We start from the raw sequence: 21,174 nt of genomic DNA, 5'->3' as shown, positions 1-21,174 counted from the left end.
TGCTGTTCTTTGCTAACCCTGTTTTCCCTTTAAGGACTCTCACTTAATGCCCACTAGCCAGTTCTACTTTTACACTTCAAACTCCATATATTATCTCCTCTCCTCCCCGGCCTACATTCCAGTCCCCACGTACATTCCCTAGCTATATCCTATTCCACCTACATCCTAGTCTGAAAGAGATCTTCTCCAATCGGGTCCAGGTATATAGAAGGGAAACAGGAGAGGCTGACATGTTGTTCTGCAATTTCTAATACAGGCATTTGTTGGCTACTACTAAACATACATCAGACTGCAGCTTTACAGGACATGCTCAGTATTTGTTCTATCTTCAGTGATTTTATCTCCATAATTTCAAAAGTTCTGTTGATAAAGTTCTTTTATAAGAAGTTAACGCATGCTCAACTTTCCTCTACCTGAGTAAGTTCGTAGGCTCGATAAGCCAGCAAGGAGGTTACTTTATTTGCATTCTTTGAAACATGACATTCATGCTTTGGTGTTGGATCTAACGCACTCTTTACTGTTGATTCCATTGCTTTCATACCAATGTGGTCATATATGCTTTTCATTTTTCCCTGTAATAAAGCAGAAGCAGAAGAACTGTACGCATAAGTTTTCTTCCTGAAAACTGGCAAAGGAAGTAAGAGAAGGGAAATTAAAACAGGCCATTAAAAAAGCCATTTACAGTAGTAGATTATTCATACTTTCAAAGAAAACAAGACATTTTTGCCTTTCATAAAAATTTATTATGCTTTACTTAAGCCCAATGTCAACATCAGATTTTAAACCTGGTAGGGTTCTAGCTTCTCTATAAGCAGATAATTGCATAAATGGAAATTGAATAAATTAGGTTAAAACCACCTTTATTTTATCAGTAAGCAATATAATCCTTCAAGAATAAGCAAGATCAATTTACCTTTATTATTTTAAAAACAATCACATCTCCAGTTGCTCCAGCTTCTAGAGGATTAGGCTGCAATAAATCAGCATACCTGGAGATATATACACCTGAGAGGAGTATAAAAAAACCCACCACATTATGCTGAATGTTAGAACGTTATTAGAAGTTTAAGAAGCATTACATGGGATTAAAGCTCAATGTATACCAAACAAAGATACAACAATCTTTTTGGAATATGATCAGAGAAAGGTGTAAGGGAATGTTCACAATTTGTAACTTCAAGACAGTAGAATAAATGTTTACTTGCACCAACTGCACTATGAAACACCACAGCAGAATATGGACACTAGCTCGGTCTGAAAGGAGCACACCCACATTACTGCAAGTGGTGTGACCAAGAAGACAAGCCCTGCCCACAGGCTATACAGATACTGCTTTCAGGTGGTTTTTTTTAAACAGCTGAGGTCCTTCTGTACAATGTCCCATTGCACAATGTGGAGATAAGCAGTGAAGGTATGACTGAGAAGTAAGGCAGGAAAACACTGGCATCTTTCATTCTACACTGTTGACAAAAATACGCTGTTTTGAAATCGTGAACTGACACACAAATGGAAAGTTAAAATAATTTCTTGCTTTTCAACACTTCAGCCATAATTTCATAGATTTTAAGGCATCAAACACAAACTATAATTCGCTGGTGTAGCTAGGTACATCAGATCAAATAACTGTAACTGAACTCTGGTACTCACAAAAGCATCCATTTTGCTTAGGTTACTCTCATTCCAAGTCTGTATTAACTGCTTTGGTAAATTGTGCCAGAACCTTTACTGGCTAAAACGGTAAAAAATTATATGCTCATATACCTTTGTTCTCCCCCTGTTGCATCTGTTCTGCTTTCAACATTCACATTATCACCTCTGTATCATGTTACTCTTACAGAGGATGACAAAACTATTTCTTAATTTTCTATTTGAAAAGCTTTGCAAAAAGAACTTTGTATCTTGCACTTTCAAATCTCTTTATCGCCTCGTGACTTTTCCAAGTCTCCAATTTATCGATGCTCTTCTTGGATTCAAGGACTTCAGTTCTATCTACGTCAATACTAAGATGAGCTACTATTTCCATTAAGATATTTCTGAATGCATATACACACATGTATGTATGTACAAATACAGAGAGCACACACCCATAGATTACATTAGTTCTTTGGCCTCCCAATTCTACTGGGAAGACATGATATATTGATTTGACTTAAGCCAAAATAAGAATTAGGTCTTCCTTTGGGAAAGGGATTTAAATTAACTAGTCAAAAACAGAGTTATGAAATGATGTTCTGATGTCAATCTACTTTGCTAAAAATGCCTAGCTGTGATGTTCCTGAAGTAAGTGACAGAAAGGACTGAAAGTTTACACAACTACATCACATTATCTGCCAACTCATACTGAGTAATACCAGCACACAGAATCAAAAGATAGTTACCCATGGAAGGGCTGCCGAGAATTGTTATTTTGGAGTGGCCCACCTGCAGCCCCTTTTCGCATATGCTTTGGATCTGAAGAGAACAGACATTTTTTTAAGCATGTCTACCAGGAAAGTCAGAATGTGAACAGAACAAACAGTGAGCAATAAGAGTTACAGAATTTTGATTGAGCTAAAAAAAAAACCCCACAACCCAGAACAATCGCCCCATAAACCCTTATAAGCAAAACCACACAGCAGTAAGACTAGTTTGAATTGCTATATAAACTGTTAAACTGTGCAAGTCAAACACTCAGTATAAAGCAGTTGCACAGGCTGACCTGTATCTTAAAAAAGCCTCCCCTATACCTTAAACACACGTTATAAACATTACTTGCTTTTAATACACAAAGCATAAGTAAACCTGCCAAATAATTCATACTTATGAAATCCTGGCTCTGTAATAGCAGAAAAAGCACAGAAATTCCCTTTCCATCACTTTCATTAAAAACATATGAACAAAGAAGATACATAAAAGATAAGATCCATTTTCTAATATTACAGGTTACCTTCTCCTTAAGGTAACCTCTTCTTGACGTGAAAAAATCCCCACCACCAAAAATCAACTGCAATGAAAACACTCAACATCCCTTTTCAATTAGAAAAGCCAAACCACAAACCAAAGACCAATAAAAACCCACATGCCATCCAGAAAATCTATCCTTTTATTTATAAAATCAAGCCTAAAACACAGAAGATACTTGACAGGCACATGTAAATGGAGCACCATAAATAGCAGAGAATAAAGGATTTAAACAGTGACATAATACCATATCTCTTTCCCATCCTTCTACACCTTCCAGTGCTGAATTTTTCAAAAATAAAGACTAGTAAGTGTGTTAATAAAATACACTAAGTTTAAAAAAAAACCCCACCAAAAACTCTTAATTGAAAAAGAGAAAGCATTTCTATGTTGCTTTGTTTCCTTACCTGAGGTCGATCAACCATCAGAAATGCATAGCTTTCAGAAAGCTCTTTTTCTAGACGACCATCAAATTTCAGCTCTCTGCGTTTTTCTGTGAACTATTAGTACAGAAAGTTCTTAACACATGTAGACAGATTACTGCTGTCACATTCAGGTGTCAATGTTTTAAGGCCCCATCTATGTTAGCAGATCCAAGTGTACAAAAATAATCAAAAGATAACTTGAATGAGACTATAGTACAATAAAGTTAATTTTAAAAAACATTATACCCGTGGGAAATATCATTGGCTTAACCTGCCCAAAGATTTGTTTCTTTTTTAATGAAGGGACACTCTTCAACCAAGCCTATGCGGTAATGTTTTAGTATTATCTTTGTAGCATAACTATCCAGAAGCATCCAGCAAAATGCCTTCTGTATCATCACTGAAATTCCAGAAATAAGTTTTTTTCTCTTTTTAGCAGACAAAACATTATCTCTTACGTTGTGCATGTACTTTAGCAGTTGCACCTCACTGCTACTGAGGTGGTTTTCATCAGTGGCAATACTCCTCAGCTGTAACCATGAATCATAAATGTTACAGTAGCAGAAAAAGAAAATGCTTCGGAGTTTACCTTATAGTTTCAAGATACTAATTATCCATACGTGAAGCTTTTTGGCACTGGGACTGAAAACTTATTTCGCAGTTACGAAAGAAAGCCAAGGCTGGATTTAAGAGACAGCATGTAAGTACAGCAGAAGTGCTTCAATCAAGCTACTCCACTTGCTAGTTCAAATCATCAACTCAAATTTTACGTACTACTTCTTGATAAACAGTAAAATTACAGAGACTATGTAAACTTAGTATCAGAAAAATATTTTAATCTGAAGTTTCACAGGAAGCATCAGGCCTTTCAAAGTGAGACACTATAACATCTTTCCAGGTCATTAAAAAGACATAAAAATTAAGAAAATCTTTGAAAACTAAAAATGCACAGAGATAAGTGGTGCAAAATACCATTTTTCTTTCAGCCTTTTTTAAGTATCTGGCAGGCAAGATTTTATGTCTATGCAGCAAAAAGCTTGCCTGAAAAATAGTTGCTTACATTTTTGGGGATGTGAGTTTACCATTAAATATCAAGCATCAGTAAAAAATAATCTCCTGGTCTTTGACTCTAGACTCAGAAAAAACAGAAAATTTTACTTGACTTGTACCTTATGCATAAAGAGAAGCCACAAATATACTCACTTCCTTTTCCAACAGTTCACTATGAACTAAGCTGGCTCTCTTGTAATTAAAATTGGACACTGAACTTGGTTCCAAGTAAGATGAATGCAGAATCTTCACAATATCCTCAAATTCTCGAGAGCCTACAGCTACTGGCTGAAAGAGTGCTATAAAAGAGAATAAAACAATAGGCTCCAATACACATCTGAAAAAATTTCAAAATTTTCCATTCACTGACAGTTTATGCATAAAGACAAATGGCTTATGATTCAATTTATAATACAAAACACCTAAAATATTTCAAAAAGATAGAACTTAGGCTAGAAGATTTAAGTTGCTTAGAATTACAGCATCTTAAAAAAATAATCATGTTCCTTTATGCTTTCTAAATATTACTCTTGTACAGCTAGTTCTTAGAAGTTTATAAGGGAAGCACATCAAGTCTGAATTTATCCTTCGATAACGTCTGATATGTATTGCAAAACACAGTTTAATTAAAGTTCTAGAAGTTTAATTACAAACTAGCTCTTTTAATTAAGAAACAGGAACAAATTGTTTTAATAAAAGCCTTAACAACAGTTTCATAGCTTAGCCTCTCTTTAGAACCATTATGGGGTTTTCTGTTTGTTTGCTTATGGTAATAAGACTAAATATGAATAAATTCAATACTGTCTTAAGAATTCCAGTAATCTCCTATTATTAAAATAAGACACTGCTTGTGTTCATGCTTTATGATCTGATCCCTTACCATAACTGCTTTAAAAGGAAAGCCCTTCATTTGTTGTACAAATTCACCTTCTGGGCAAATCTTTGCCTAAGTTCACACAGGGAAGTGTTCATCTCCCCAAGCTTCTTTATTTCTATTTGGGTACCAAAAGTGACAAGCGATCAGAAGGGCAACCCCAGAGTGGGCCAGCAGAGAATCTGAGCACCCATTTTGAGAATAATGTCTAGGAAGATAACACTCCTGGGGGAACTGAACTAGTTCAGTCAGTATGGCAAGTGTTTTCTTCCTCAGGGTAACTTCCAAAATACTCACAAAAGTACAGTATTTTTGTGGTATTTGCAAACTTCAGACAGTAAGTATTCCCAGCAGATATTTCTGAGACTGCTTTTGCTCTTTTTGTAGGAGGGCCTGTTTTCCTCTATGGAAATAAACCACCACCACCTCCTGAAATAACTAAAAGTTACAATACTTAGGAATGAACTACAATAGTACTAGTCTCACATAAAATAATCTTCCATAACTCTAACAGCAAATTAAATTTTATTACATCTTTAGAGTGTATCTCCAAGTTCATTAAATAATACCGTGGTAGATTTAGATAGCAATCTTTTCCTCATTTGCAGGAAATATTTACTGCATTAGCCTCAATATAAAACAAATGTTCCACATGAAAAGTAAATTGTTTTGTGTTAGCTAGTAAAAGCTGCATTTACACACACACTTTATAATTTAATACCACATCTGCAAACTAAAGCAAAGCAATGATTCCAACACCAGCAACCATGAATAAGTGAGTTTTTAAGAGTGGAAGTTATGAAAGTGATTAAGAAACCTTTCTTATATAACATCCTTTTTTCTAACAATGCCTTCATTCTTGAAAGACTGACAGCAATATGGGAGGAAAGATAATTGGAAGTGAATTAAATTCTCAACTTAGTATTACTAAGATTGAATGCACTTGTAGTGAAGAGAGAAACACCTATTAGTAAAATATAAAACAAGCCTACTATAGATATACACACACTGCAAAAGCACTTCCTGTCCCATCCCATCCCCAAACACCTCTTAGATCTTTCTGACAAGGAGTTATAAAGCCCTAGTGTTGTAGTGCATGTCTCACATACTGCCAACTTTTCTTCTGTCTAAAAGGACCGGTTAAGTCAGGTTACCAATGCCAGCTGCTTGTCCAAATTTCCTGTTTTCCTCACAGTGGTTAGTGTACCTCTCCCTCTTTCCCCCTAGAAACACGTGCTCAGTCAAACCCACCCTATTTCTTCCATCTTGAGTCCAGGCAAGTAGAAAACTCTACAGGACTAGCTAGAAATCTGAGCGACCACAAACTATACACAATGTCTTGCCCACTTCCCAGATGCAAATCTAGGAAGAGGCGTATTATTACATCAACTAAGATCCTGTCATTCATTCAGATATTGTCATCTACGTTCCCATTTGTGTTTGAACATTTCCTGCTTTGTCGAAAGTTCTGACAAGCAAGCTGAGACAGACTTGCCCAAAAATAGCAAGTGTCCCTGTTCTTCAGCTAGGGAGAACCTACATACACTACTATACAACTAGCTCTCAACAGATTTATGGAAGAGCTGTACTTAATGCCTTAAATTACAGAATACAGCAAATTAGAGATTGAAGATTGATGCGGTTTTTTTCTTCAATTTCTTAGCAGAGGACTGAAAGTACATTTTACTGCTATTGTTACTTATTATTCAATAACATGGATACTTTCTTGTACTTCAAATTTATACCCCAAACACATCATCTAAGTTCAGCAGAGACACTACTGAAGCTAGAAGGGCTGTTGCTACCTTTGTAGTAAAGACAGATCAAAACTGAAATATTTTTAAGTACTTGGGCACAAAATTCACTTCTGAGATTCCATTTTTTCAATCTGTTAACATACAGAACATTAAAACAAGACTGATTTCACCTTATTGATCACATCAATCCAAGAGCAAGACCTTACATCCACCTTTTAGTAGGAAAATGCTTAATAATCCAAAAACTTCACAGTAATGGAATTTCTGTTGCTTTGGTGTGTACTGCCCACTCAATACAAAGTGAACAAGAACAGCAACTACACATACAATCTTGCCTTAGTTTACTTCATGCATAAAGTAAGAGTGATTGGCTTCATGATCAGGTGTAATCCATTGACTGAGTAAAAAGGAACATGAATGAAATTTGTCAAATATATAATCCTTACAGAAGTAATACATTGTTTTTAATATTGCTTATAAACACCAAATTTTATCACCAAAACTTACTGTCTGCCTGCCACCTTTTCATATATAATAGTAGCAGACAATCCACACTTGGTTTGAGAACCAGACAGCACCCACTAAGCATTTCTTCTTCAGGGGCAGCTAGCTAATTATGTATCTATGGTATTCTACTTCTGAGTTGCCAAAGGATGAATGGAGCAAGTAATGTCTGGTAAACTGACTGCAGGACAGCACTGTAATCATAAAACAAAAAAATAAGTCACTTAGCTTTGAATTTCAGATAAACCATCATATACAAGTCCATAAATTTGTTAGAGTGAATGGCATAAACTGTTTTTTTCCTTTTCTAAGGATGACTCCTCAAACACACTCATCCTCTACTTCATGACAGGCTCAAACTCACTTCCTGTTTCTTCCAGAACTTGAGGCACTGCAGGCTTTAGGTTCTTACTAAAAACCTGAAACATTACCTAATGAGGCAAGTAGCAAGGCAATACTTTTAAATCTGTCATCTAAGCATTGGTGCTAAAGAGCAGCTATTTTCTAAAGGGTTAAGGTTACTATAGAAGGACCTGTACCTCACTTATAGGAGTTCAGAAGCAAGAAAAAAGAAGTGCTAAACTAGACCTTCTACAGCAGTCGTCACCAAACTCTATGTTCACAGGCAAAGGATGAGATTATTAAGCTTATCTCCAGTTCTACATCACTTCAAAGACTAGTAGTGCATACACACATTTTCCAGGCTCACTATACAAACCTGATGTGGGTATGCTGTACCTTCATTGACCCATGTAAATTAAACAGCAATTTATGTAAGGACTAACTTGCAGTATCCTTGTAACAAACACAGTTCAATTATTGTGCTTTTGCCAGCCTCTTCTGCATAAGCAAGTACATAAAATACTAGTTTTGTTGAGTTTCTAACCAGTGTATTGGAACATATATAAGTATTTTTAGGTGGAAGCTTAGTTTAGCTAATATACTACCGAGTCTAGGGATGGACATTAGACTGGATGTTTGGATGCACGTAATTCCCTAGAAGCTTTACATTTCTGTTTCACAGCTGTCTGATGCTTCAACTTGAGAAAACTGAGTTTGGAGTGAGTGGGTTTGGTTGGGTTGGGTTTTTTTCTTCATAAGTCAGAATGTGAAGACGATGACAGAGACATTCTCTTTAAGGAATGCTGAACTAACTTTTAAGGGAAGTAAATTACTTATTTTATTAACGGGTAAATTGGCAGAATGCTAGCACTCTTCACAAGTGCTCCTGCTACAAAAACCTCCATTTTTTACAAAAAGTCTTCATTTTTTAAGACTAAGACCAAGAATCTGTGGTGTTAATGAACTATAACACTGTTACTTTTATGGTATTTTCAGCCCAAAACATCTCTTGCTCTCAAAAGGTCTAAATAGTTATCAAGGATTGCTTAATGAAATCCCCAGGTAGAAATATCCAGTAGCAAATAGCAGATATGCATCTCTACCAAAGATACAGAAAATTAGAAGAGAAAAGGCAAAACAAACCATCAAATACTATTTAGTAGAAAAGGGACAACGCAGACCTCCAAGAAACTATTGCCAAGACTTTCATGGATAAAAGCAAGATGTTTTTTCTTCTACTCAGTCTGAGAAACAGCAGTCATTTGTTAAATTGGTACAGAAATAAATGTCCAACCTTAATCAACAACCAACGCCTGAAGTCATTGTTGCTACTTGAGCATCTTTTTTGGAATTGTCTTTTGGTATAAGGATCACTCATACAGTTAGTTCAGTAAGTAAAAAAATGCTCTTCCAGTGCTTTATCTTGGAAATTTTTTTTCCTCATCCTATTAAACAAGGATCTTTGAAGTGTCAGGCAGACTTGGAAACCTGAGCAGATCTGACAATCAAATTAGAAGAGGCCATGATAACTGGCTATAGTACTAAGATTAAAAAAAGAGATAAGCTACTCAATGTAACACCATTACTAAACTGTATGTACCAAGAAAATGGAAACTTTCAAGGCAGTCCTAAGTAGGAAAACAAGTGCATGCACACCTTCAAAAATAAATCTCTGAGACAGCCTTTCTTACAGTTTGGGGGGAAAAAAAAAAAAAAAGGAAACCAGAAGAAACATTCTCCATGACAACTAACCGCAGTTAGTTTTAAGAAATGTTTCCTCCACGTGCATTTCTCCACATTAACAAGGTTCTTTCTGTTGACTTTCAGTCCCTCATTAGTCTTCAAATAGAGGTGGACATGAATTCCAGAAAGGCTACATAAGCAGCTAAATCCTAAATTTTCTAGGATTTGTCCCTTGTATTTTTGCTTTGCAGATTCAATTTTTAATTGCTTCACAATCAAAAATTGTTCCCAAAACACATTTTGGTGTTTAAAAAAAGAAAACCAAACCACAAAAAAAAACCCCACACCAGAATAACAAAGTCATCCTGTTCAGATTTTATAGTATGTACAAGATGGATTAGTGTTCATAATCAAGATAGCAGATTATCTCTCAGGATGGTTTGTCCAAGAATAAAATGGAGGTTTAGAAACCAAAACAAGGACAACTCCAATACAAGGAAGAATGAAGGAAGCTTCCATGTGTATTATTTCATGCTGGAAATTAGGATCTAGCCAAGAGCGCTCTTTTGAGAGGGACAGATGACTCTCTGATTATTTTGTTATTTAACAAGATGTATTTGAACAGTGGTGCTAAGCATGTTGCAAGCATATGCCACTACAATGTCAGATGATCAATGCACTGCTGATCTTCTAGTTTAATTGCAGAACTGATTTAATGGCATCATTTCTCAAATGCCAATGCTAATTCCAGTAATAATCTGGTTGTCCTCAAAGATTATGTTGGCAGTTTTTATGCTAGCCCACTTTTGCTACTCTTGTCTACCACATGCTTTCTCACAGCACTTTGCATTATGGCATCACATAGTGCAAGACCAACAATCAGCAACCATAATCAACTGTAAGACTGCAAGCACCATGGACAGAATGGAGAAAGTTCAATTTTGAGAATTTTGGGAACTGTAAATCACCAGTATGATTAAAATGCCCAAGCGGCTCTCTGTAAGCTGAAAGGGAAAGGAAAAAAGTGCAGTACACTAAAAAGTAAGCCCTTAAGAACAGGTCAAATGACCTTGACATTAGCGAGTGAATTTTAGAAGTGTAGTAAGAATGGCTTCCCCTTCTATTCTAGAAGCCACAGAAGCCTGATGTTTTAACTACATATTCTAAACTTCTTACAGACTGTAGGAGATAGTTCTGCATAGACCAATGTTGAATTAGATGACCCAAATAGGTAATTTGCAGGTTTTAATTCACACTAGAACCAAATGTTAGAGAGGAACTTCAAATGTCTGTGGTTAACTACTAAACATTTCTTCTATATATTTAAAGGTATTCAAATGTAACCACACTTGGGCCTGACATGGAAGCGCAAGAGGCACCATATTTTATTCAGACATTTTTCTGTCAGATGAATGAGACTTTTTTTTTTCCTCCAAATCAACCCAGTCCTTTTTACAATGAATCTCTGCCAGACTTGTATCACCCCTCGGGGGGTGGCAATGGTAAAGAAAGGGAAGGAAAAAGGGGACATTACTGCCAAAAATGGATGAAGGGAAAGACTGGATAATGAAATAAACCTACCTTCATCTCTTCCTTACAGAAGAAAGCATTTCAAGAAGTTACATGTTAGACTCTTCTCTGAAGAACTAGAAGCCTATGCGAACAGGTATTTTTGTGATATGTGCTAAGTTACTGACCCCATGTTGCAAAAGGTCAAGAACTGAGATAGGTTTCAGGGAAGAAATAAGACATGTCTTCAATGCCACTTAACAAAATCAAAGATAAGCAGAAGCCAATGAAGTCTCACGATAAGCAAGAAATACTACAGGCTTTTAGAGGAAGAGTTACTTGAAAACCAAAAAACAAACCCTGGACTCTTGGAAGAGGAATGCTTCCAAGGCGAGGCACGTGAACGTGGGATGCTCACTTCCTCCCTGCCAAGTAAGGAACTTTCACTAGATAAGAACAGTCTTCTGCGTATCATCAATGAAGGACAACTCTGCTCAGTGTTTGTTAGTCTACCCTAAACAGGATTACACCCCTTTCCTGCAGAGAGGAGGTCAGGGGAAAGAGAAAAGCGAACCATCTTCTCTGCATGTCCGTGTCCCAGAGAACCATCTTCTCTGCATGCGATTGCCATCTCCAGAAGCGGAGCCAGGATCAACACTCAAGCCCACCCTGACAGCATCCAGCTATTCCGTCCTTTTAAAGCGACGGTCTGAAATTCAAGCCGAGGTTTTTGGTTTTTTTTTTTCTCCTCCTTCTGACAAAATAAAAACGAAAAATAGAAGAGGGAGGGGTAGGGAGAGGAAAGAATGTAAAAGCCTTTCTGACACTAAAAAAAAAATCTTATCCCCAGCAGCCTCGCTAGTCTGAGCCATGCCACAGCCTCCTCCACACCCGCAGGATTTTGCATGCAGTTGTGTGAGGTGCATAAAGAGCCTGCCTAATGAATAAGATGAAGAGGGGAGTGAGGGAGAGAAGGAAGGGAAAGGGAAGAACAACCTTTCTTTTCTCTGCTCTTCCTGGGGATCTGAAAGTTCCTCCTAACAGGCAGGTCTTCTGGGGGCTTAGGGAGAGGGGGAGGCCCCCCCAACACACCGCTGGGCGGCTGCTGCTGCTGCTGTTGTTCATTTGCCGTTGCGATGCTGCTCCTGCGCTGGCTGCTGCTAGTGATGCTGAGGTTTGGGGGGACCTTGTCCTCTGCAGCAACAGCCACCAGCAGCGCCTCCCCAGTGCTAGTGCTCTCAGAGCGTCCGCCATTTTGTGTGGTGTCCTCAGCGGCTCCTGCTCTATTACTCTCCACCCGGAGGAGGCCCGCGCTGGTCTTCTCCGTCCGCTGATGCTGCTCCGGCTCCATCTCGCCACCACTGGGGATCACGGCATCCGCCACTCGCTCCTAGCGCCGAGAAGCGAGCACGTAACCCGCGCCTTCTCTTCCTCCCCACCTAACTACCCCTTCCTCGGCGCCATGCACCTCCCGCTGCCGTTATTGCTCCCCCTCCGTCAGCTCGCTTTATGGCAGCCCCGCCGCCCCCTCCCGCGCTCTAACATGGCGGCGGCGCACACAGAAAGGGGGCGGGGCTCGAGCCCTCCCGGCTTGGCCAATCCGTCCGCGACGCAGGTTATAAATAGAGGGGCAGGGGCAGGCGCTCGCGCCCCGCGCTGGGGGCGCCGCCACAGCAGCCCCCGCGGCCCCGCCGTCAGCGCGGGCGGCCGCTGCGGAGCCGCGTGTAAAACGGTGTCGGGCCCCGCCGCCGCCGGTCCCGCGAGGCCCCGGGCTGGCAGCAGCGCCTCGGAAGGGTCCCTCCGCCCGCAGCCTGCCAGGATGGGGCGGAAGAGGCATCTCGCTCTTTTGCCGCTTCCCTCCTAACAGCGGTGTGGGCGAGGAGAAGCGGCAGCGCCTTCCTCCGGCTCTGGAGAGAGGCCAGAGGGGAGGGCGCGGCGAGCCCGGTACGCAGGCAGAGCCGCTGGGGAGGAGGAGACGGGGGTATTTCACCTCAGGGTAACGCCCCAGGCTTCAGTCTAAGCAGTAATGGGCACACGGGTGTATAGCAGGCTCCCTCAGGCGTGGTTAGCCCGCCAGCTTCCCCTTGTCCGAGCACGAACCCCAGAGCAGCATCCAGGTCCGGTAACGCTTTGCCAGCTGCAGCTTGCAGGAGGTTGACTGGGCAGATAAAAGTCCGGCTGCTCTCGCCTCTCCTGACAACGCGGCTTAACCACTTAGAAAGTCATCTCGACAAGCTCCCAAGAACAAAAAGTAGCAGTGCAGCAAGTGTGCCAGCTCTTCTTCCTCTCAAATTCAGTTTTTTTAAAGGCAGTGGACAAAATGACAAAATTTCCCCTTTGAAGAATAAAAATAAATTATTAATGATGAAGGACAGGCAAAAATCTCAATACACATTAGTAGGATTCTTGGATAGTCTCATGATGAATTAAACCAGCACCAAATAATCTCACCTTCCCCCCCCACCCCCCCCAACATCTTCCCCTCTTTATTGGGAGGGTTGGGTACAAACACCAACAAACTTTCTGTCTTTGGACTAACATGTCTTCAGTGTAAGGAGTAATTCCAGTCAATAATGACAGCTTTGTACAAAGACAGTGTAAGAGATACAGTTCTTACTGACTCAGTTAAAAATATGAACAATATGGTTTGATACACTTTCTAGGGACAGAATCTTAAAACTGCAAAGGAAATGTGTATTATTGCAAAGACTTACATGTTTAATTGTCTAACTTCATCGAATTTAATCCTCTCTTACATGTTTAATCAAATGCATGTAGAATCATGACAAAAGACAGATTCTGTAGTAAGGGTACTTAAATGACAATAGCTATTTGTGTTCCATGGCTTGTAAAACTACAAACTGCAAGCAAGCTTCAACAAGAAAAAACTGCATGTGCAAGTAATGAACTATTTGATGTTCTTCAAAAATAAAACAACTATAATGTCTCATCAGTAGGATAAAGAATTACAGATCAACTGAAGGCAACATAATCCATTATTCATATACCAAAGAGTACCATTTTTCAAATGTAGTGAAACCAAATGCTATAAATGGTTTTGTTGCTATTGAAGCTAAGTCAGTGTCCTGGTTTTGGCTGGGATAGAGCTAATTGGGTTTTTTTTTTCCTTTCTTAGTAGATAGAATAGCACTGTGTTTTGGATTCAGTATGGGATTTGATATGAGGAGAATGTTGATAATACGCTGATGGTTTTAGTTGTTGCTAAGAAATCAAGGACTTGTCAACTTCTCATGTCCTGCTAGTGCACAAATACACAAGAGGCTGGGGGGGAGAACAGCCAGAGCAAATTGGCCAATGGAATATTCCATATCATCTAATGTCATGCTTAGTATATAGATAAGGGTTGATCGAGAAGCACCACTCAGTTTTTCAGGATGGTGGTTTCAGGATTCTCTCTTCTCTGGGATCACCAGCCAGGACCAGGCTGGGCATTGGTCAGTGGGTGCTGAGCAATCACAGTGTGCATTACCCGTTTGTATTTTCTATTATTACTATTATTATTTTGTTTCAATTATTAAATTGTTTTTATCTCAACCTACAAGTCTCCTTACAGTTAACCCTCCAACTCTCTCCCCAATTGCCCAGGGGTGGGGGAGTGTGGGTGCGTATGCTGGGTTGCTGAATTTTCTGCCTGCACTGACAAGGGGAAAAGTACAACCAGCACTCGGGTGAAAAGATTAACGACGTCTAAAAGCAAGAAATAGTTACAAGAAGGCCAGAAGAATAGAATGTGCTTGTTAAGGAAGAAACTAATAAAGAAGGGACATTTTGGAATTGCAAAAGCAGGAACTTATCTACTGGCTACATGCAGCAATGTTTGTGGAAAGTACCGAGGGGAGCTATTTTTAGAATGCACAACAATATATAAAGCCTTGCTGCTGTTTTTAGAAGGCACAAGAGTATATAAGGGCTTGCTTGCTAATAAAAGTTTGAGCTTGGCTTCCAATCATATTGATTGTCTGTGGTCTTGTCTCCTGTGACCTGCATGGGAATTCATCCCCACAGGGGAGGGTGACTGAGTGGCTGCGTGGTGTTTGGCTGCCAGCCGGGTTTAAACCATGACAGTCAGAAACTGTTTTTCCAGCAGATTTGCTAAGGAAACTAATGAGGTGGTATGCTGGGATGGTTATGTGCAACAGATTTTTTCTTTCAGTGACAGAGCTGAATAATACTGTGGAGCTGTTACAAGTTTTGTTTACCTACAAATAAAACATAATGCTGTATGGCAAAAACCAAATGGACCTAAGTGTGATATAGCAAAACATGGAAAGGTGCTAACTTGAATTACTTCTCCGTCACAAGATCATTGTTCAGTCTATTCTATAGTTCTATTCTATAGAATAATGAGTGCCTGTAACTCTTGTGATCATGGATGTAAATCAGCTTTTAAGGAAAATCAAGGCTTCAAACATAATGCCAATAACTGGTATTTCAAAACAATAAATTATGAAATTTCATCACATCTACACAGTTGTTAGGTATTCAAAGATGAGCTTTGTTGGATTCCTCTGCAGTACTTTAAGGTATTGCTACCTCATGTTGTCCATCCTACACCTGCATTGGAGGCCAGTATCAAGTCAGAAGGTTAATATTTATTCACTTCTGCCACTGCTGCAAGGCTTACAACTTCTGGTAAAAGAAGGGTGTGAATATGTGAAAGCCAAAGCAAAGGCCTTTCTTTGGCAGCTCTGAGGAATGCACTAAATTGAAAAGTCCCCGCTGAAAATAACCCATTCTTACAGTGACTAGCAAATACAAATACTAGATGTTTACTTTTAGAGTAACTAGCAAAACATTAAAAGACCACAGTTTGTTTGCTTAGTTAAAAGTATACTAGTGCTGTAGTTGTTGAACAAATGCATACATTCATTAGTTACTGTCCATTTAAACCCAGCCAGCATCCAAACACCATGAAGCCACTCACCCTTCTCTGCCCCGGGTGATGGGAGAGAGGATTGGAGGCGTAAAGGTAAGGAGACTTGTAGATTGAGATAAAAACAATTTAATAATTGACACTAAATAAAATTAATAATGATAATAGAATATACAAACAAGTAATGCACAATGCAGTTGCTCACCACCTGCCAGCCGACGCCCAGCCTGTTCCCAGATAGCGATCCCAAAGAGGAGAAGATCCCGAAACCACAATCCTGGAAGTGAGAGCCCGCTTCCTGGCTGACCCTCATCTATAGACTGAGCATGACGTTATATGATATGAAATATTCCACTGGCCAATTTGGGTCCATTGCTCTGGCTGTGCTCCCTCCCAGCTTCTTGTTCACCTGCACATGAGCAGGATATGGGAAGTTGAAAAGTCCTTGATTTCTGAGCAACAGCTAAAAATATCAGTGTCATATCAACATTCTTCTCATACAAAATCCCAGACTGAATCCAAAACACAGCACTGTTCTAGCTACTATGAAGAAAAATTAGCTCTATCCCAGCCGAAATCAGGACAATTACTTTACCAATTATCTTAAAACTGTTAACTGCGGCTATTTATAGTCATCTCAAAAGCAGTTACCAAGCTCAAATACAAAGTTTTTCCTATGCAAGGACCAAATATTTTAACCTAGCCCTTTTATTTTATTGATCTCTTTTTAGATTACCTGTAAGTCAGAAAATGTAAGTACTACTAACTCAAAAATGGTCTGGTGCTAATGCCAGCCTCCAGGGTGTTAAGGTAAGCTAATAATTATTAATTTCTTCTTAGAAGTCTTTGGGAGCCAGCCAAGTTTAAATAAGGTAATTAGTATCCATAATTAACAGAAATTACAGAAACATAACACCAAACATTTATCTAATTGCAGAAATATGGTGTTCAATTACCAAGAGGTAATAAAATCCACAAATGCAGTGTTCAACCTATAGAGAAATTAAGACTGTTTCCCTGAGAATCTGATGTCCTGCCTCTGTGAGGTTTCGGTGGTGGTAAAGAGCATAATGCGGATCAGTTGATGTATTATCAGAATAATTTTGCTGTGCTTTACCTCATTCAAATAGAATTCTCATATACCAGAAAAAAAATGGAAATACCAATCTAGTGTTGATCTCCAAACGTGTAAACCTGTTTTATTAAGATTGAACTGACAAAGCTGTTAAAATCACTTCCAGGCTGTGTACATCTTCAATATACAACTAGTTCAGTTGATCAGTGTTTGGATTTGATTATACCTGGCTTCCCTGCATTCACAGATGAGCAGAGCTAAGTTGGTGTCCTCACTCTCGTTTTACACATACTCTTTGCTGTAACTTCTGGGAACACATCTAATGATTCTTTTGTGCCTCATGAATCTAAACTGTTGTATGAAAGACTGGAAGAATGGGGGTGTTTTGTCTAGAAGGGAGAAGATAAATAATAGTTATCAAAGATGGTAAGTGCTGTTGCAGAGGAGGAAATATTCTCTATGTCCTTGGTGACTAGGATGAGGTTTAAGTTGTATCAAAGGAGATTTAGGTTAAATGTTAGGAAAAACTGTCTAGCAATAGAATTACAGGAAGAAATTCTTTGGGGATGCTGTGGGATTTCTTTAACTGGTGTTTTAAAGTCAGGTAAGACAAATTTCTTCCAGGAATAGGTCCACATTTATTTAATATACGTCCTTCCAACCACACTGTCTATTCTCATTTCAGAAGAATTACTGAAAAATGTATCTATGCTTTGGACAGGGTGAAAGAATTTTCAAAACAAAATGAGGTCTTTCAGTAGCCATTAAGTTAATATGTGTAGATGTAGTAAGTAACTTAGGAAAACAATTTTTGTGTGTATATATACATACACAAACACACACCCAATTTATTTCCTTGCTTGTTTGAATTACCATAGCTCTGCTGACATACTGGTCACATTAGATGAAGACCTATTGACAGACAGTGAATAACCGTATGACAGTAAGGTTCCAAAGACTTGAGAAGAAACATGGAGTCTAAATTGCATATCTTCACCGTATTCTAGTAATCCTGGAATGGAGCCACTTTGTACGGATCAATGGTAGAGCCGTTCCAATAAATTCAACAAGTACTAAAGAAACAACTACAAAAAAAGGTAACCATGTGGGAAACTACTGTCTACTAATACTACCCAGTAACTGTGAGAAGGATGCATACTACCACTTTCTCTCACAACAAATACTAGAAAATACGTGAAAGCATATGTTTACAATGTATTTAGATGTGTTCAATAATGAGAAATATAAACATCATAAGCATGTATCATAACAAATCCAAACAATGTATGAAGTCTTGCTTATTTAGCAAACGACATACAAAGAAGTCTTCCTCATTTACCACTTGCTTTAAAAAGATACTTCTTTGCAGTTGTACAAAATTATTCTCTGTATTAACATAAGCCTGGGAGAGATCATCACAAAAATTACTAATTGATAAATGATGTAACAATTCTGGATCGCTGTACCACTATAAATCTTAGATCCTGATAGATATAAAATAGGTAGCAAGGATCTCAGTTTACAAAACAAAGGTTCAGTGAAAAATCACCATAGGAAGAGATTAGTTGAATACTTCGAAGTAAAAAAAGCTTGTAAAATCTGTCACCTTACTGTCTTTCTAGTTTCTGGTTTCTGTGGTTTCTGGTATTTGCCAAGCATTCAACCACGACTCCCTGGCTTGCACCAAGTGGTTTCCCACCCAAGTACAAAGCAGCTGCAGATCCCTTTGATTCAGATGATATGTAATACATTAGTAATACAGATTTAGATCAGATTAATAGCCACAAAATAAAACACATTTTTAAGGGAGGGTTGTATGAGGTTCCATGTTCAAGGAAAAAAACTTAGGTGCTTGCTCCAGACATTACCTCAGTATTCTTTCATGAAAGCAAATTTAGAAATGCAAAATATTATTTAGTCTGAGCATATTGTTACGGTTTAATTTAAATAACTAGAAATTACTATTTTACTTTCCAGAAATTACTCTAGCGATGCAAAACACATCTCATTTCTTCAAATGTGTAAGTACTAATTTTGTGCCAACTAAATTTTAGGTGCCAGGAGATCAAAGACAGGAAAACTGTATTGCTAAACTTTCTTCATAGACCATGCAAAGAGAGGCACCTTCAGAAAATTCAAAGACAAAACCTAATTTACATACTTGGAAAGAGCTTTAGTATCATTTACCAGCCATGGAGAAAATATGCCTATGATAGTAAAAGGTGAGACAAACTGGGCAAGTAGTCTTGACTTGGCTTTGTAAAACCAGGGATTAGTAACAGAAATTCACCTAGTACTTTTTTCTAACAAATTTGTGATCCTCAGGAGAAAGTCTGAAAATATCTACTCGTATTTTTAAAAATATTTTCATTTTCTAATTATTCATATATTTAGTATCTTAAAATATTTTTAAATGTAATCAAATCAGCTCTAAAAATATGCAATTTTTCCAGTAGATGGCAGCATCAACCTGTAGAACAGATTACAGTATTTTAAAATCAGTTTTCATGAGTAAGCATTAAATATGGAAGAACTGTCCATTCTTGATCTGGAACCCCCTATTCAAATGAAACAACTCTTCTTCCATACATGTAGAACTCAAGTCTCTGGCTCTGTTAGATCCTCAGAATCAAGACTGTATGTTAAGTGCCAGACAGTGTCACCATAAAACATCAACTTTTTCAAAAACAGCAATCCATTAAACAGGTATCTAAAAGTTTTGATGTTTCTTTCAAATTCTAGGAACTTCTGTGAAATCTCAAGAAACCTGGTTCCCACTACTGCAGAGGCATTCCTAAGGCACTATCCCTGGTTCGAGTGGGTCATGCTGAATAGGAGTCACCACTGAGAAATACTTCCTCTACCTTCAAGTTCAACTTTGGGCCTGCCCTTTACCCAGATTCTGGCAATTGAGTCCCTGGTACTGAGCTTCACAGATTTTACACTAAGTACTCCTGGTGTCTCATAGCAGCCCTTTGTACTCCAGGAGATAGGCATTCATCCTTACATAGTTCTTTTCAGTGCTGCAGACCAAATCTAGGACACCAAAGACCACAGACAGTTACATTTTCTTTTATAGTCTCAGAGGACCCATATAGTTCAAGGGCAATCTCTTTACTTACCTTTCTTTCTCAGTCAAGACAATCTATGCTTTACCTTTATTACTTTGCGGTTTTTTTACACGCTCCACCTGTTCTCATTCACCTTTTTGCCATGGCACTATTCTTCCATCTGAGGCAGGAGTGATTTGAGATCCAATACAACAATTAACACAGCTTTGAACTGTCTCATTAGTGGAAGCACTGTACATGCAATGGTAGGTGACCTGAGAAATCGGAAGCAATTCTCTGCATAAGAATCACGCAGAGGCCTACGCGTACTGCACAGCTGCAGTACGCATGCCAGTTCACTGCTGCAACTTCTTAAGACTCCATTCTGCTGACACCAGGATTACTAACCATGATGACCACTTTGACATATTTACTTATATTACTTGTCCTCCTTACTTTACATTCATCGTTTTACATTTTGCCCATCCTTTTTGGTACATTTCATCGTTCATGACCACCCCAGCCCTCCACCCCTATCGAAAGTCAATCTTTCAAAAGCAGTGACATTTTAAAAGTGCTAGAACCAAAACAAGCTAATCAAATCCAGAATGATATCAGTATTCTTAAACTGGAAGGCTTGTTCCTTGATTTGAAAAAAACATTATTAAGCTTTCTTAGATCAAATCAGTAGCTAAGTGCATGTCAAGTACAAAGCAAAACTCAAACACTTGCACTGCAGCATTTTGAACATGATGCTAAGTGGGTTGCTAAACAATAGTAAACAAATGTAAATTAATCTTCTGAGATCACTGGCTGGTTGGTTTACATGCCCCCAAATTCATCATCGCAGTGTTTTGGAATAATATATATTTAGTAGATATGCGACCCACAAGGAATCAGGAGAAAGAAACTAATGGCAGGATGTTAATTTTTTGTCCCACTTACTAAATTGATTATATACTACAAAAGTTTGGGGAATGTGCTGAATTGAGTGCAGTGACTTGTTTCTTTTTTACTATTTAGTATCTAGCAAATTAGATCCAAATATGTAACACTTCCAGAAGAACCAAA

General features: G+C 38.5%; 1 protein-coding gene across 9 annotated transcripts in view; it reads right to left on the bottom strand.

Annotated features, from left to right (window-relative positions):
* Positions 1-12,613, bottom strand: part of TASOR (transcription activation suppressor) — a 30,730-nt gene extending 18,117 nt beyond the window's left edge. For 3 of the 9 annotated variants that reach the window (XM_074836223.1, XM_074836224.1, XM_074836225.1), the window contains exons 1-6: positions 12,081-12,611; positions 4,569-4,714; positions 3,348-3,440; positions 2,379-2,451; positions 914-1,005; positions 414-572 (exon numbers count right to left, since the gene is read on the bottom strand). In XM_074836223.1, the coding sequence (XP_074692324.1) occupies positions 414-572; positions 914-1,005; positions 2,379-2,451; positions 3,348-3,440; positions 4,569-4,714; positions 12,081-12,435 (918 nt within the window). In that variant the 5' untranslated portion in view covers positions 12,436-12,611. Of the gene's footprint in view, positions 1-413; positions 626-913; positions 1,006-2,378; positions 2,452-3,347; positions 3,441-4,568; positions 4,715-5,586; positions 5,728-7,553; positions 12,053-12,080 lie in introns of those variants that run through there. The other 6 variants (XM_074836227.1, XM_074836230.1, XM_074836228.1 and 3 more) reach the window with 5 other exon arrangements.
* Between the last annotated feature and the right edge of the window lie 8,561 nt (positions 12,614-21,174).

The sequence above is a fragment of the Strix aluco genome, chromosome 11 (genome assembly GCF_031877795.1).
Source record: "Strix aluco isolate bStrAlu1 chromosome 11, bStrAlu1.hap1, whole genome shotgun sequence".
In the NCBI taxonomy this organism is placed as follows: domain Eukaryota; kingdom Metazoa; phylum Chordata; class Aves; order Strigiformes; family Strigidae; genus Strix; species Strix aluco.
The sequence above is the reverse complement of the archived record's forward strand: the minus strand, read 5'-3'. Positions and strand labels throughout refer to the sequence as shown.